Source organism: Salmo salar, chromosome 09 (genome assembly GCF_965601325.2).
Source record: "Salmo salar chromosome 09, fSalSal1, whole genome shotgun sequence".
NCBI classification, from domain to species: domain Eukaryota; kingdom Metazoa; phylum Chordata; class Actinopteri; order Salmoniformes; family Salmonidae; genus Salmo; species Salmo salar.
The window spans coordinates 21,976,393-21,994,675 of record NC_138299.1 but is presented as its reverse complement, the minus strand read 5'-3'; the positions used below and the strand labels follow the sequence as shown (position 1 = coordinate 21,994,675).

The following is an 18,283-nucleotide window of genomic DNA, read 5'->3' as shown; positions in this document are numbered from 1 at the left end:
GTGTAGAGCTGACTGGTTGACATGGCCTATTGCTGTGTTGGCTGGTTAACACTTGTTGATATTGACTGATGTACATTGATCAGTCTACTGAGTGTTGACACAGTAAGTGACCTGGCGTTCACAATATGGTTCAATCACTGGTGGCTGCATCTCATGCGAGGCTTCCGGTCCGTTGGATGCTCCTCGGGAAACGGGTCATTCCCCATGGAGGGGTCGTCTATATAGAGAGAACAAACTCCTCCATCCGTCAACAATACATCGCCCTGACCTCACCGAGCCTCGCTGCCCCGACAAACGTCAATTCGATGTTCCCTCAGGCCTTTAATTAGCTGTCAATTAGTGCAAATTAATCAACTCCTCGCCTAGTTAAGCAATGCCGGCAGGCAGCTCCCAAACACGCCATTGTAGAGGAGCCATGAGAACTGGAACTAGCAAACTCACTTTGCGTCAGGGGGTCATCAAGCCCTCGGCAGCGCTTTGGGGAAAGAAAAAAAGCAGACCCTCTTGCAGTGTTTTAGTTTGCCCCGACTCGGCACAAGATGTGTGCTGTCATCAGTACTGGCTCACTGTTTCAACACAGCTATAGAGTTAGGGGCCCGGGCTTGATTCAGAACTAACAGCTGAATCACAAAATGTGTTGGATTTACCTGCTGGCAGTCTTAGAGTAGAAAAATGCTGCTTTCATTCATATCTGCACAGTAGAGCGCGGCTGCAGATGTGTGCTGTGGGAGCGTCGGTGATCCTTCATTTTGATTGCATAGTATGAAATATCAAGCTCAAGCAATCTGCAGGGGTTGAGCTAATGCATAGTTATGTTACTGATACAGCCCATCACATAGCCCATTATCTAGTGACCTTCCTGTGGATTGAAAGTTATTTACTTATTCATTATTACAAATAGACTTCAAGCCTTTCCAATCAAAACGACTGCAGACTGAAGACTCAACTGGTGTTTATTCAAAGGGGGAGGTTTTAATTTGCAACATTTAGATGCCTGGTGCAATGGGAAGTGATGCAGTTAAACACCCTCTGATTTGACCTCTAGCCTATAGAGGTCAATACTTCTTTTTTTAACCACAGGACATCAGTTTGTGGAACACACTAGATAATCATGTTTGGAATGGATATGTAATGTGTTTTAAAGCTAAAGCACACATTTGTTTATTTATTCCACTTTTCAGCCTTATATCATCCTCAGGCCATCCACTTGAGTTGGGATCTTGAACTATAAAAGTGTTTCTCATCCCATTGTTTGAGGGCAATCTGGTTTACACAACATGACAACTCTCCCACAGCAAGATGGAAACAGAGGGAACAGGGAGAAACAACAGATAAACACATTTTTGCAACAGCTGTTTGTTTGCCATTTAATCTGCAGCCTTTGGATGTTGTGGTCTTTGATGGGCAACCCAATATACACGAATGAGTGAACTAAAACTGCCTTTAATCTAGAACCCTATTAGACCGTTCGCTCATCTGCATGTAAATCAGGTTGGCGTCATTTTGATATGGAGATGTGTTATTAAAAGCCTACTGAGAGAGAGAGGGTCTCCAGCAACAATAAACAACAAAGCCGTGATAGATTGCAACAGAAGTGGTGGTGGAGTGAGGGCAGGAACCCGCGGTGTAATTGACAGGTCATCCTGACTCACGGTTCTATGTGAATAGATGGGTTTATCTCGACTGGCTGATGCGTCATTAGCATATTCCGATAACATTGATTTCTTCATTACCCGTAATGAAATTTTGACTTAATAGCCTCCTAATTAGTTTCAACTGGTCATCGAGTAATTGTGGCGGTAATATTTTCTCCCTCTTAATCTGTGGCTCAATTTTAACTGTTTGATGTAAAATATGATTTTGCTGAACAGATTCGTTTTAGGTCTGGGCTATAGTTTACAATATTTATTTTGTTTTAACCTCTGTGTCTCTCACCCTATCGACTAGATCAGATATGAACAAAATCTAAATGGTCTGTAGATTAATTTAACTACAAAATAGGATACCAGAATTGCCATTTCACCAGAAGTATGAATTCTGGCGCACAAATTGCAATACCCTAATTGCTAAGGCATCAACGGGATCATCTCTCTGTCAATAGTCATGGCTGGACATCATACGTACATTTCACATCCACAATAACAAGTTCCTATAGAATCAGCATGTAATTGTCAGTCACGTGACTTTAGATTTTTATCAACTGTTTTTGCCACACGCCAACGTTGCTTCCTTCCTCTGGCGCGCCTGACTCTCTGGCCGTCCCCTTTGAACCAGGACATGTATTCATCTATTACCACATGGCACTTAGATAAGATCTGAGTTTGCTTTGTCCCCCTCAAATAGTTTCAGTCCATTTCCATAAATGATCTGGGTGTAATTATCTGTGCAGATGTCCAAATTGTGCCACACATATCTCAAAACTCATCCAGTGTCGATGTGTAAAATGGTTGTATGAATTACTTGACCCATGGAGCTGTTCACAAGTAGGCCTAATCGTAAATATGCTCATCATACGGGCATTTATTTGTGTCCACGCAGTATTGACAAAAGAAGGCTGCCATATGTAAATATTGTAGTTTACATTTGAAATCATTATTCTTGTACTCTACAACTGCCCAATAGAATGTGATTAAACGTGTAGAAAACGATTTAATTATTTATTCATTATATTCAAAACTAACCAAGTATAGGCTACTTTGTAAATTGCACCAAATGTAGGCCTCAGTGTCCGATTCATTTAGCGGAAAAGCCCCTGATATTTAGGATGAAGAAGTATATTGGAAGGATTAAAGGGTGGCTATATTTAATTCATTGATGAACATTTAAATTTTAAAGAAAAACGCCAATTTATTTTATACCAAATCAATGTTTTTCAAATAGGCTAATTCGATAAGATATAGGAAAAAATTGTCGAAATAGATCATTTTTACATTAAAATACAATAGGCTATATGTTCTCTCCATTGGAATATGAAACATAAACTGACTATCTAAACTAAGCGACTTGTGCATATAGAAAGATAAGCTGCAAAGCCTCCACACAGAGTTAAATTGCTTTGGATTGCACCGGGGATTAAAATGTGGATTGGATCAAATCTATTAGACAAATAGGGCCTAAAGAAAATGATGTAGCACATTAAACATTCTATAAAATTGTGCAGTGTTTGATAATGGTAATGATCTTTATTAATGTAATTGCACTTTATGAACATGCTTGGCGTGCTTCCCAAATGACCCCATGCATCAGTAACTATCCTTTTCTAAACGATTAAAAGTGATTTAGGCTAGGCCTAATGTTGTTTTTGTGCGCATTAATTAATTTGAGAACGTTGTTTAGTAAATAGCTTCTAATAGGCCTACACGTTGGTAGCCCAGATTCTTTCCTAATTTTCCATTTATTTTGCGAAATGTCCATCCCCATTAATCTGTTTTGTATGCTACTGTGAGATCAGTCTGTAGAGATGTGTTTTCGCGTCCAGCTGTCGTTATGGAGAGGCTTTGATGTCCGTGTGATGGTTTCCTTGCCTCGGATCAATTATCCCTTCATGTGTGAGGCAAGGGATGGACATAGCGATCATAGAAGATGGAAATCGCCACTAGAAGAGGCGGCAGGTTAGAGCGTTGGATTAGTAACCGAAAGGTTGCTAGGTCGAATCCCAGAGCTGATAATTTAAAAATCTGTCTTTCTGTCCCTGAACAAGGTAGTTAACCCACTGTTCCTAGGCCGTCATTGTAAATAAGAATTTATTCCTGACTTGCCCAGTTAAATAAAGGTTTTAAAAAAAAGATGGACTGAAACATGCGTTTTTATTTTTATGAAACGAAACTATTTTTATGGTAACTAAATCCAGGCCCGGACTCATTCAATCCGCCTCATATAGTTTTAATTCGGCATGACATTATAATATCAAGATCACGTTTAAATACTAGAATAATTGTTATATTCAATATACAGTATAAACGAGTACACACGCTAGCCTACAAACGAAAAACATTTCAAAAGGCCTGCATTGATGCAATGTTTTTCAATAAATTGGATGAATAGCATGGCTTTAACTCCGTCCACCTGTTTCATCCTCTTTATCCGCAGGCGTTTGGGTTATCCTCACACTCTGGGTTATGTGCCCATAGCCTTAATATATCAGTTCTTAGCGAATAAACCATTTCCAAAGGCGCGTAATGCTTGATGCGCAGGAATCCCGAAAAATCCCTAGTAGTTGATTGGCTGCTGGGCTCTGACTCTTGTTGGGATGGACCTGTTTGATAAAAGAACCATTTTCAAGAGTCTGGAGTGATACATAGTGGATCGTGCACTGGGGACCGACCTGTGAGCCGCTAAAAATAGGGAATACTATCGAAGACACCATGACAGGTAAACAAGGCGCTGTGCTATCTGAAACGTTGAATATATCCAAAACGTCCTCTCTTGGTGCTAACGGAGGTAACAGCCTGCACCAACAATCAAAGAACAGCGCCACGCACCCTCCCAGATGCACGGGATTCGGGATCCAGGAGATTTTAGGGCTGAATAAAGACTCTTCGGCGGTCCCGAGGAGCACCATGCAGTCTCTGCCATCTGGGGCGCACCTGCTTGCCGCCAGGTCAATGCTTGGTACCGCTGGTGTCGGAGTTGGGATGGGATTAATCGGGCCTGGAGGGATTCCGTCGTTCTACAGCCAACCAGCGTTTTTGGAGGTCCTGCAGGACGCGCAGAACGTTCACTTGCAGCCCCGCAATAGAACTGTGGGACCTCTGGACCACAGCCAGTCCGCCAGTTCGGGTAGGAATTTCAGTCGTTGTCATTAGCCTGAAATAAGGACTTAAAAAATATACTTGTATTTATTATAATAATAATTGTAATATTAGTATTAGGCTGAACTATAAAGGGACAATGGATAACCATTGGTTAATAATAATATAAAATAATAGCAATAGGCTACTTATGTCAGGCCGTAATTGTAAATAAGAAGTTGTTCTTAACTGACTTGCCTAGTTAAATAAAGGTTAAATAAATAAAAAATAGTTAAAAAATATATATAACAGTAACAAAATACAACGATAACATTTGTGTTGGAGAAATTGTACTCAATTTCATCACTAACAATTGTGATAACACATTGGAAATTATCTAATGCCTCAAACGAGTCATTCACGTTGTCACGTTTTCTAATATTCACAGACTCAGAAGATTTTTCGTCAAACGAACGAAAACTCTCAAAGACCTCATTAAGCCAGAGCAAGAAACGGAAGAAAAGACGCCACCGGTAAGCGTTGCATTCCAACACATGATATTATTGTTTATCAGAATGCTAATAACTTGTTCAATTTCTGAAGGTCGCATGTTTCATAATTTATGGTGTGGCCTAACAACACTCCTTTTTAATATTACATTGTTTAGTCCTTTTGAACTGTCTTAATTCAACAACAAGATTAGACTAGGATATATTTTGAAATAGTAGCCTGTGCTAATTACTTAGATGATTTACAGGTTGTCAATTGCCATTAGGCTATCAATAACCTTATATACCTAACAAACATGGAATTAAATCGAATAAGGTCTAGGCCTATATGTTTGAAATTCAAGTTAATAAAACGCAATTAGTCAACGCATTGCCTTATTTCCCAATAGCCCTTGGTTTCAAATGTTTGACATGTTTCATAGCAAATACAAATATTCATAGCAAATATTTACCCCTCGTATTCTATTTCAAGTGTGAATTTACAGGCTAGCCTACTCTAACATGTTTGTCTTTTTTCATATATTTTTGTCATTCATTTTGATGTATATTTGTTTTGGGGTGTGAATGCATTGGCCTATTTTAACCATCGAGTGTAGACCTAACACACCATATGGACATAGCCTACATTTGACTTATTAAAACCTTTCATAGAGATAGGCTTAGTCTGTGAATAGTCTTATTCAATAAGGGTGATCAGACATTGAAATGGAAAAATAGGATTTCCTTTATACCAGCATATAGGCCTATAAAGGATTAGAGCCCGCACATTTTTTTTTTTTGCTAACCTTTTAAATGAATCCACTTATTTTTTGCAGTCTACTCACTGAATGCATGTATAGGCTGCATGTTTATAGTCCTACACATTGGTTTCTGGGATACAGCCACTGCCTCAAATAGGCTACTGAATAGGCCACATTTTTTTTTATTGTAAACAAATAATAAGAGAATAAATAATCACATTTAGCAGCTGCTTTTGGAGGCCATGTGAGTTTGTCTACTGTAGGTCTATTTCTAAAATGCACCATTGTTTTTAATGTACCTAAGATGAAATGCATACAGACACCTTGGATAGATCAGATGTAATGGAATGCATTGCCACCGTACAAATGAAGGTGTGCATTTGTACATCTGATCTGTTTGAAATAAATAACAGCCAACCGAGCTTGCCTATTATTCGCCTTTCGAACATTTTTCAATGTCCACAATTTACACATATTTCATATTTCTACAGAACCATATTCACATCTTACCAGCTCGAGGAGTTGGAGAAGGCCTTTAACGAAGCGCACTACCCTGATGTGTATGCACGGGAGATGCTGGCTATGAAAACAGAGCTTCCTGAGGACAGAATACAGGTATGACTACAGGTTATATAGCCTATTGTTGGCACTGTTGTTATTGTATCATGTCAGAGGAAATGTATTTTGTAACTGCAGTTCTTCCTCCCCTAAATAGCATTTAAATGTCTCAAAACAGCATTCTTCGTGTTAATATTATTTTGTATTTATATTTGACTATCACGTCAAATATCGTTTTTGATATAATTCTCATTGTCCCTTGCAAGAAACTCAAATGTACTTATTATGTTACTCTCCAAAATATTTCCTACAGGTTCTCCTGTGCTAATTGTAAAATGTATTTCTCCAATGAGATGTGATTATCAGTGACACATTAGGTTTTTTAACACCTTTTCTGCATTTATATTGGAGCAAGCGCTACTAAAGGGATACTTCAGGATTTTGGAAATTAAGCCCTTTATCTACTTCCCCTGAGTCAGATGAACTGGTGGATACCATTTTTATGTCTCTGCATGCAGTTTGAAGGTAAGTTGCTAACTAGCGTTAGTGCAATGACAATTGGTAACTAGCGTTAGCGAATGCTAGTGGATACCAAATACTTGCAGTCATTGCGCTAACGCTAGTTAGCAATGGCTTGCGAAACTACCTCTAACTTCCTTCATACTGGATGGCGAGACATCAAAATGGTATCCAAGAGTTCATCTGACTCTGGGCATGTAGATAAAGGGCCAACATTCATTGCCATAATCCCGAAGTAGCCCTTTAAACCAACACTGACATCTGCCACTGTACATTGGGACCATAATCTGCTTTTGATATGTATTATAATAATTTAGATAAGGTCTCTTACAAACAATTTAAGTCATTCATAAAGAAGGCCTATGGTATCAGGTGGTTTTTGCGTCCCCGGCCAGAATAAAGGACATTGGTACCTGAATAGGTTTATGCAGTGTAGAACTATAGGCAGGTCTACCTTTGTTGCTTTAGCCTTGACATTTAAATAGCCTGGGCCTAGGTTATAAAGCAGGCATCCAATAACCAATGAATGGCGTGGAAAATGAAAAGGAGAGTGATATAGGCTTACTCTGCACTTGACGAAATAGTTAGCTCCTTAATGTTTTACGGAGGAGGCAAGTGAGCCCACATAAATCGACCAATAATGCCTCTCTACCTGTCTGAACAAAGACACCTCTAATAGCATCCTCGCCAGATAATCTCTCATTAGGTGTAGTTGGATGTGAAACAATTTGTTCTCGGACAGGAGCACTAACGACCTAATCAAGCTATCAAGGCAGAAGAAGATTGCGGTGTGACCTGGACCATCCATCTGCCCGACCGGCGTTTAATTTCCTTCTCATTATGGCTCTTCGCCGCGAATAAATAATAAGGAAAAAAAACTGTATTCCAATCCTAAATAAAATTAACATCCAATTTTCTCATACAGTCTAATTAGTTGAATCAGATGAGCATGCCTTGTTCCGAGGGGAAGCTGGCTCGAGATGCGGGGAGTTCAAATTATATAACTACATTGAATTTATTAGCACGGGTCAATAGTGCCGCTCCCCGGAGTCCCGCTCGTTTAATTTCCCGTGATATTTGCCCGCCTGTCCACCATCGATTGAGCTTGAAATTAACTTAGTTTTCAATCAGTCTTGGCGTGCCCTAGGGGTCGCTTCTGCTCGCAGCTTCCCCCTCAGCTTCCTTTGAGGACCAGAGAAGCAATTTCTCATAAAAAAAATATATTGTATGAAATAAGGGCTATCATTAGAATTAACAGAAAAAGGGTTGAAATGGTTTTGTTAATTTTCAGTTTAATGTCTGGTTCCCCTCCACAGTCGAGACATATCCGTGCTTGCCCCTCCTCTTTTGTTTTTTGCACTTTGCACACAGCCATCAGATGTGGCCAAGTAGGCTGTTTAACAGCTCTGTGTTGTGCTATGAAATCAATTTGGCCTCTCACTGAGCTGACAGATAGCATGGGGCCCCAACCAGTGCTCATGGAGTTCCACATTTGGCATTGGGCAAGTTGATGTTTCACTGAACATCCATCCACACTACCTCAGACTGGGTGGAGATAGCCAAACATTGCATAAGGGGTCTTACAGAGATCTCAAAACAACACAACACTAGAGTAACTGTGAAATAAAACCAGATTTAGTTATGTTGTTTTCACAAATTATAGAACAGAATTGGCATGAAGGGCCATTGGGTCTTTATTTGGATCCTCATTAGCGTTTCCAAAAGCAGCAGCTGGTATCCACAAAAAAAAACACAAAACAAGTAACAAACACTGATACACTGATAGACAAGGACAGTCACACAAATGTAAAATACAACGATATACAACCAATAAAACAACAAAAATTATACAAACGATTTTTCAAGAGGTGGACAACTGTGGCGCAATGTGATGGTAGTGCTAAAGCCTTTTAAGGTGGTGGTGTCTGTCAGTTAGAAGACTCATTGATGCTGCTAGTGTCAGTGTGTCGGAATATTGCTAGATTCAGTGTTGATAGGTGGTCCTTAATGACGCCTCCTGGGTTACAGGTCTGGTTTCAGAACCGCAGGGCCAAATGGAGGAAGAGGGAGAAGTGCTGGGGTCGCAGCAGTGTGATGGCAGAGTATGGGCTGTATGGCGCCATGGTCCGTCACTCCATCCCCCTACCGGATTCCATCCTCAAGTCCGCCAAGGATGGCATCATGGACTCTTGTGCCCCATGGCTGCTTGGTATGAGACTACTGTTTAATCTACAGCAGGTTTCATCCTCCATGCTTTGAATTAATTCTTGCTCTCATATATTCTCCACATTCTACTTTTCTACTTGTGATTGTGGGTGTGTTCCTCGTCATTCAGGGCAGAGGGCAAATACTTTATTCTTGATTTCATCCTTTCATCAAATGGCTCTGAAATGATCAAGATATGATCATTTATATTTGGTAGGCTTACTTCTCGCCTAGTGGGGGGAAAACTATACTGCAAGTATTGACAATCGGTCTACATTTATTATGCGTACTCAATTTGAAGATCATATTCCTATAGCTAAATCACAACTATTTCTTTGTTTAATATTTTCAGTTGAAGATGGCTTTCCAATCAGCAGACGCTTTTCTAAATCCGAATACCCCCAATTCTTTACAGGGATGCACAAAAAGTCCATGGAGACCACGGTCGCCCAGCCAACAGGGAAGTTCGACATTCCCCAGCAGCCAGCCATTCAGAGAGGAGAAGAATGTGACGTGGAGGAGAAGAGGCCGGAGGGCAAGTCACCCATCTCCAAAGAGGAACTGAGGGAGAACAGCATCGCAGCACTCAGGGCAAAAGCACAGGAGCACAGTGCAAAGGTGCTCGGGACTGTTACATGTGAGAGACCAGAGTGCAAAGTGGAGAGACAGGCAGCAGAGGAAAAATCTAGTGGCCCTTTGAGTCCAGTGGAAGAGCCCAAGAGTCCATAGACCCTCACTTTGTAAAGACTTTGCAGTTCTCTTGACCGTTCTCTAAACATCTGTATGGACTCAACTAGATCTATCAGTATTATTCAGTGTTCCCTGAGAGGTTTTTACATGTTGAACTCATCCACGATCTCTATTACGCTGTTTTAAAATGACCTTATTTAAACTGGTCTTCCTATTGGAGAGATAAGATAACTGAATTTGTCTCTTATTGACTAAGAAAAACACCAATGCACTTTCTGTCTTTCTTACTCCCTGACATTCATACATATATTGTTGCTTATATATTGTTAAAACTTGTTTAATATGGGGGTTAACACTACATACATATGTATATTGCTGACAACCCCTATAACTAGAAGATACCCACTTTCCAAATGTCTCTCATTGAATATTCTTAAACATACTTGTGTTTGTTAGAATGAGCCAATTAGGACATTTGTTGATATATAAGTAGCCAATCTTTGAAAGTATACTGTATATTGAATTCACAGCATCCATAATATTGATGCTGACTGTGTTTCTTGTATAGTCGCTCCCTGAAGACACATATTCAAGATTTTTCTTTGGGATGATGATGTATGAAAGGGAAAACATTATTCTCTTAAGAGGAACACAACAATGAAAAAGTTATCTTACCTTGTTATTACGCTGTATATAATAAAGATAAAGATAGCTCACAAAGGCACTGTTAAAACATACTTTTATGTAGTCTTTAAATGTTTGCGTTTTTGTTTCATAGTCTGAATAATATGCAATACAGAATATAATTTTTTGTTGTTGATGAGGTCTGCTGTTGCTTTATTTAGTGTTTTATCTAAACACAAAGCCAAGTGGCCAGGTGGACCTGCAAGAGAGAAGCTGTAGCTCAATAATTGTCTACAGTTTAATCTTCACTATATTTGTCTTTTCTTCTGTTCACTACCTGGGCATACTTATGCTATTTCCGTCTTCAGGAAGTAGTAGTAAGTCCTGGACTGCTGTACCAGACAATGGACGCTCTAAAAACTACCAGAGTTCAAATCAAATCACATTTTATTTGTCACACGCGCCACATACAATGGGTGTAAACTTTGCCGTGAAAAGCTTGCTTACGAGCCCTTCCCAAAGATGCAGAGTTAATGCAAAACATGTAATAAAAAATAGTAACAAAAGAGGAATAAAATACACAAAGGTTAAGTTATATACAGATCCATATGCTCTAAGAACCATACATTTCTTAGAGCTTGGCGAGAGCTTGACAAAATAATGTTATTTCCTTGGTATTTCATTACTTTAAAATAATGTTTCCTAAAAGTTCAAACATGGTTCCATTTAATTACATTTTTGGTAATGTTCTAGGAACATTCTCCAACTGGTTTGACATTGGGAATGTACGATATTTCACAGCAGTTTAGATGGTACAATGATTCTCTACACTATACATGCTTGTTTTGTCACATAAACTGAAATTATGCGAACTATTAGAATTATAGCAACCAGGAAATGGTGGAGCGATTTCCGCATACTGCATCTTTTAAGCATAACATTTCCTACAGTTTTTTTCTCATGGTTCTATTTAAAGACATGTTCTCAGTACGTTCAGAGAATGTTAAGAAACAACATTCTTTTGTGGGATTTTCAGTACTTCAGTATAACAATTGCCTTTGAAATGGGGTCCGTTTGAATAGACCAAAATAAACAGTTTTGCATGAGTAAAAAAACCCATAGTATACTAGGTCCATCAGGTGGCGCAGTGGACTTATTCCATAGATATAGAACAGAAGATCATAGGTTTGAATCTCACTGATGCTGTGCTGCAATGTTTGCATGATTAATGCCTAAGCAAATGAATTTCCATGTGTCCTATCTGAGCTTGGAGCTAAAATAAGCTAGTAGTGTTATTAAAAGTCTTATTGAAACATTCAGTGAAAGTTTTAAGGAAGTTATAAAAAATAAAAACTATAATTTCCATAGATAAAACCTCTCAGGAAAACTTTCAGGTAATTATAGTAAAATGTTCTCAGGATCTGCATTCAACTAAAAATTAACATTCCCATAACAGGCAAAATGTTCACTTCCATTCTCAGAACGTTTAAAAAAAACATTATATTTTATCAGCCAGAAAACGTATGGCTTTACTCCCAGAACCAATGGGAAACCAAATACCTACATTCCCACAGCTTCCAAGGAACCAAATGTGCTAGCTGGGAGTACCATGTCACTGTGTAGGGGTACGAGGTACGAATGTGAGGTAGATATGTACATAAAAGCAGGGTAAAGTGACTAGGCATCAGGATAAATAATAAGAAAGAGTAAAATAAAGAACAGAGTAGGAGCAGCTTATGATGTGCATGCCTACATGCGTGTGTGTGCATGACGTATGTGTGTGCGTATGTAGTGTATGTGAATGTGTGTGGGTTTGTGTGAGTGTCAGTGTAGTGTGTGAGAGTGTATACATATGGTGTATATATAGTATTGTGAGTGTGCATAGACTCAGTGCAAGATAGGGTCAATGCAAAAAGTTTGGGTAACCATTTAATCAGCTATGTAGCAGTCTTATGGCTATTTAGCAGTCTAATGGCTTGGGGGTAGAATCTGTCTCGGAGCCTGTTGCTACCGTTTGCTGTTTTGTCCTTGTCATTCCCTGTGTAAGATGCTCCGTTGGTCATGCTGATTAGAAGGTGGCTAGCTGGTCCTATAACGGCATGCTCTGCCTGTTCCCAGGGAAGCCAAGTGCAGTATTTTGTTCTGCTGCCTGTAATCCGTTGCAGTAGAGAGGCTTCAATCTCTCAGATTAAAGTATGGGGCCAGTGCATAAGGGTCATATCGGAGAGGGGAGCCAGTGAGAGCAGCTCAGATGAGGTGCTCTGAGCCTGTATTAAAGACGCCTGCTCTGATACTTAGCCAGAACCGAATCTGTCTCCATTATTGCTGTTTTATCCCTTTATTTTAGATGTTTAGATCACTTATCCATCCTAGCTTTTTTAAGTATGCACATACTGCTAGCTGAAATGCTGAGCTAACTTACATTCATTGGTTCATATTAGGTCAACATGATTTCAATTTAGAATAGATTTGGATGCAAGACAGAATCCATCAGATTGCATGTTGAATCAGATTCACTCTGAATGATCTATTAAATGATCTATTACTGTATACCATTCTAAACCAGAGGTTTGAATAATTCAAGCCTTTTTGTATCTCTTGGGCTGATCTTTTTGTACTTCCTTTATGAAATTAACCATTCCAAGCCATTCATAGCAAATATAAAACATTTCCATAGAGCAACAGGCAGATGAGTAGGCTGTCAGCAGGCATCATGACGTTTGCACACTGGATGCTTCCCAGATTAGAATCATATTTGGTTGCATTTACACAGGTGGTCCAATTCAGATTTCTTTTGCCCAGTTATTAACAAAATAGCTGATCTGATTGGTCAAGACCAACTAGTTGGAAAATATCAGAATTGGCTGCCTAAACGCAGTCATCATGTCACAGGAGAGGGAAAATACGGTGTACCGTATATATTGACACTGTCATTAAATTTACACTGTAAATTCAACCCTAATTTACTTCAATTTACTTAGCATCAGTGTAATCAATTCAATGACATCTGGTGTGATAATGCCTGGATTGTGTTAACAAAATTATGTTTTAGGAAACATCCCTTTCATTCATATTTGCCACTCTTGATTCAATGGTTCAGTTTATTAGAAATGCCAGAAACTTCAGATCACATCCAACAAACGGTATTTTATAATAGTCTAAACCTTTGGAATATTTGGAATCTTATTATCCACTCTGGTTTCTGTTTGCTGGATCTAAATGAAAACACTCAGAGGAATAAACAAAATGAAGTTGGCCTCCTGCATTTTAAAACTAGGCAAAAAAGCTCATGGATAAAAGTTTCATCACTTCGTTTGAACATCTGCCGTGGAGCTGAGATTTACCATTAGCTATTTGAGAGGATATTTGTCTGTCAGGAACTTTATGTGAACAGCTTTGTGGTTGAGTGAGTCATTTTTACAGTTTAGAGGGACAAAATAGTGTAATGACAGGTTGTGGATCCTCAGAATCCTATAATACTGTTGGAAGAACCGTATAGTGAACTGGACCCTTAGCCAGGATACATAAACTCACAAATGAAATGACTCGGGCTAAGACATACGCAGTGTGAAGATTATTCATTTAAGTGCAAAGCTATTTAATCCTTTGAAAGTGCAATGGATTCTTATGAGGGATCATATTTGTTGACGAGAAAGCTGTTTATATTAGATATGTCATTTATCATATTTCTCCTGATGGACAGATGAAACTCCAGTTCTTCAAACTGTAAGATAAGAGCTTTTATGTAAAATAGTCTTCTTAACTCAACATTAAAAAACAATTTCTTCTGAGTGATTGTCTTTGTCAAATAATGCATGATGTACAAGAAAAAAAGTTGAGTTAATCAATGAGAAAAGGCAGCTCTAGCTCATAAACCATGTTACTAGTGGCACATTAGGGTTGAACGGAGATGAAACACCGACATAATTTCCTATGGCAACAGCTCTGCACATAGCAGCTCAGAACAGCAGCATATGAAAGTGACCATTGCAAGATCATTATATATGTCAATAACCCATTTCCAGTCCACCATCTCATTCCATCAGTCTGTTCATTTAGGAGATAAACTGCACTGCAAAGAGAGGGCTAAACATTCTGGACCCCTGTTCATCACAAGAGCAATTCAGAACTTCAGAAAGCCCTTTTATGGTTGGTTGAAGTGAATTGACTTCATAACTAATGTAAACGTCATAAAAGCATTGCTATATCTGTGAATTCTATTTATATTATATTATATTATATGCAGTTGCTTGTGAGTTGACATAATGTGACCGCAGCCCTATTTCCCAATGGAATTAAATGGAATGTTATTCTGCCCTCTGTTGGGTACTTTGGGGAATGCATGCATCTAAAGCAGTGTTTCACTGATGGTGAGATGAAGGGTTTGGAGGACTACAGTTCTTATACTCTTATAATATATGTCTGTTTGTGGTCAATATGCTCCAGAGGGAGCAAAAAAATTAAAGTCCAGCTAAACATTCAACCTCATGCATATGTCCGGTTAGGTATGAATTCTACCTAAGCTTGCTGTTCTTTGTTTGCTTGTTGTTTTCAACACTGTTGAGATGAATCACACTTTTTTAATGTATGATTGTTTTCCTCATATCTTACAATGCGGGGCGGCAGGTAGCCTAGTGGTTATAGCGTTGGACTTGTAACCAAAAGGTTGCAAGATGGAATCCCCGAGCTGACAAGGTAAAAATCTGTCGTTCTGCCCCTGAACGAGGCAGTTAACCCACTGTTCCTAGGCTGTCATTGAAATAAGAATTTGTTCTTAACTGACTTGCCTAGTTAAAAAAAATGCTGTCCATCAGGTGGAAAGTGAAGCTTGAGAAAATGGATCCTAGAAAGGAAAGGAAGGGTTAAATATGTGGCATTGACCACAAGGTGGTAATCTTGAGCTAAATATGACATTCAAAAGGAAAATGGAATTAATTACTTAAATAAAACAGTAAACATTTGAGAGCCTGCCTTTGGAAATTATTTATGTAAATTGTATAATACATAAAAAGTATTTTATACTGAACAAAAACGCAACATGCAACAATTTCATCAATTTTACTGAGTTGTAGTTCATATACAGAAATCAGTAAATTTAAATAAATTCATTAGGCCCTAATCTATGGATTTCACATGACTGTGAATACAGATATGCATCTGTTGGAAAAAGATACCTTAAAAAAAGGTAAGGACGTGGATCACAAAACCAGTCAGTATCTGCTGTGACCATCATTTGCTTCATGCAGCGCAACACATTTCCTTTGCATAGAGTTGATGTTGATCAGGCTGTTGACTGTGGCCTGTGGAATGTTGTCCCACTCCTTTTCAAGTTGCTGGATATTGTCAGGAACTGGAACACGCTGTCGTACACGTTGAGCCAAGCATTCCAAACATGCTCAATGTCTGGTGAGTATGCTGGCATGGAAGAACTGGTACATTTTCAGCTTCCAGGAATTGTGTACAGATCCTTGCAACATGGGGCTGTGCATTAACATGCTGAAACATGAGGTGATGGTGGCGGATGAATGGCACGACAATGGGCCTCACGATCTCATCACAGTACCTCTGTGCGTTCAAATTGCCATCGATAAAATTGAATTGTGTTTGTTGTCTGTAGCTTATGCCTACCCATACCATAACCCACTGGTCACCATGGGGCACTCAGTTCACAACGTTTGGCATCAGCAAACCGGTCTGCAGTTGTGAGGCTGGTTGGACTTACTGCCAAATTCTCTAAAACCATGCTAGATGTGGCTTATGGTAGAGAAATTAACATTAAATTATCTTACAACAGCTCTGCTGGACATTCCTATAGTCAGCATGGCAATTGCATGCTCCCTCAAAACTTGAGACATCTGTGGCATTGTCTTGTGTGACAAAACTGCACATTTTAGAGTGGCTTTTTATTGTCCCCAGCACAAAGTGCACCTGTGTAATGATCATCCTGTTGAATCAGCTTCTTGATATGCCACACATGTCAGGTGGATGGATTGTCTTGGCAAAGGAGAGAAGTTCACTAACAGGGATGTAAACACATTTGTTCACAAGATTTTAGAGAATTAAGCTTTTTGTGTGTTTGGAACATTTCTGGGATCTTTTATTTCAGCTCATGAAACATGGGATCATCACTTTACATGTTGTGTTTATATTTTTGTTCTGTGTTTTTACTTTGTCACACTGTAGGGTAAGGGTTGAGCCATACATGATACTCATGTTCTAATGAATTAATGAACCAGGTACTCCATGAAGCTAGGGTTAAGGTTAGGATTAGGTTTAGAGTTATGGCTAAAGTGAGGGTTGAGCATGGGTGTGGACATAAGGCTAGGGTTAGGGTTATGCTAGGTTTAGGGTTAGGGCTGAGCTGAGGTTTGGACATGATGCTAAAGTTAGGTTTGAGCTGGGGTGTGGACATGAAGCTAGGGTTAAGTTTGAGCTGGGGTTTAGACATGAAGCTAGGGTTAGGTTTGAGCTGGGGTGTGGACATGATGCTAGGGTTAGGTTTGAGCTGGGGTTTAGACATGATGCTAGGGTTAGGTTTGAGCTGGGGTTTAGACATGAAGCTAGGGTTAGGTTTGAGCTGGGGTTTAGACATGATGCTAGGGTTAGGTTTGAGCTGGGGTTTAGACATGAAGCTAGGGTTAGGTTTGAGCTGGGGTGTGGACATGATGCTAGGGTTAGGTTTGAGCTGGGGTTTAGACATGAAGCTAGGGTTAGGTTTGAGCTGGGGTGTGGACATGAAGCTAGGGTTAGGTTTGAGCTGGGGTGTGGACATGAAGCTAGGGTTAGGTTTGAGCTGGGGTTTAGACATGAAGCTAGGGTTAGGTTTGAGCTGGGGTTTAGACATGAATCTAGGGTTAGGTTTGATCTGGGGTTTAGACATGAAGCTAGGGTTAGGTTTGAGCTGGGGTTTAGACATTAAGCTAGGTTTAGGTTTGAGCTGGGGTTTAGACATGAAGCTAGCGTTAGGTTTGAGCTGGGGTGTGGACATGAAGCTAGGGTTAGGTTTGAGCTGGGGTTTAGACATGAAGCTAGGGTTAGGTTTGAGCTGGGGTTTAGACATGAAGCTAGGGTTAGGTTTGAGCTGGGGTTTAGACATGAAGCTAGGGTTAGGTTTGAGCTGGGGTGTGGACATGAAGCTAGTGTTAGGTTTGAGCTGGGGTTTAGACATGAAGCTAGGGTTAGGTTTGAGCTGGGGTTTAGACATGAAGCTAGGGTTAGGTTTGAGCTGGGGTGTGGACATGAAGCTAGGGTTAGGGTTGAGCAGGGGTGTGGACATGAAGCTAGGGTTAGGGTTGAGCTGGGGTGTGGACATGAAGCTAGGGTTAGGTTTGAGCTGGGGTTTAGACATGAAGCTAGGGTTAGGTTTGAGCTGGGGTTTAGACATGAATCTAGGGTTAGGTTTGAGCTGGGGTTTAGACATGAAGCTAGGGTTAGGTTTGAGCTGGGGTTTAGACATGAAGCTAGGGTTAGGTTTGAGCTGGGGTGTGGACATGAAGCTAGGGTTAGGGTTTAGCAGGGGTGTGGACATGAAGCTAGGGTTAGGGTTGAGCAGGGGTGTGGACATGAAGCTAGGGTTAGGTTTGAGCTGGGGTTTAGACATGGATCTAGGGTTAGGTTTGAGCTGGGGTTTAGACTTGAAGCTAGGGTTAGGTTTGAGCTGGGGTGTGGACATGAAGCTAGGGTTAGGTTTGAGCTGGGGTGTGGACAT

At 39.9% G+C, this 18,283-nt stretch overlaps 1 protein-coding gene across 2 annotated transcripts; it reads left to right on the top strand.

Annotated features, from left to right (window-relative positions):
* The first annotated feature begins 4,207 nt into the window (after window positions 1-4,207).
* On the top strand, window positions 4,208-10,771 carry LOC106611064 (visual system homeobox 2). Of its 2 annotated transcripts, none has more exons than XM_014210920.3 (5): window positions 4,208-4,779; window positions 5,179-5,263; window positions 6,471-6,594; window positions 9,085-9,265; window positions 9,614-10,771. In XM_014210920.3, the coding sequence occupies exons 1-5, from the start codon at window positions 4,365-4,367 to the stop codon at window positions 9,988-9,990; spliced, it is 1,182 nt and encodes a 393-aa protein (XP_014066395.1). In that variant the 5' UTR covers window positions 4,208-4,364; the 3' UTR covers window positions 9,991-10,771. The 2 variants fall into 2 exon arrangements, with proteins under 2 accessions (XP_014066395.1, XP_014066396.1); XM_014210921.3 differs by having other exon boundaries at window positions 4,232-4,779; window positions 9,677-10,771.
* The last annotated feature ends 7,512 nt before the right edge of the window (window positions 10,772-18,283 follow it).

Coding starts and splice junctions, on each gene's coding strand:
- LOC106611064 (XM_014210920.3), top strand. CDS start 4,365: ATGACAGGTAAACAAGGCGCTGTGCTATCTGAAACGTTGAATATATCC. Junction 4,780..5,178: donor CAGCCAGTCCGCCAGTTCGG/GTAGGAATTTCA, acceptor TAATATTCACAG/ACTCAGAAGATTTTTCGTCA. Junction 6,595..9,084: donor TTCCTGAGGACAGAATACAG/GTATGACTACAG, acceptor CCTGGGTTACAG/GTCTGGTTTCAGAACCGCAG.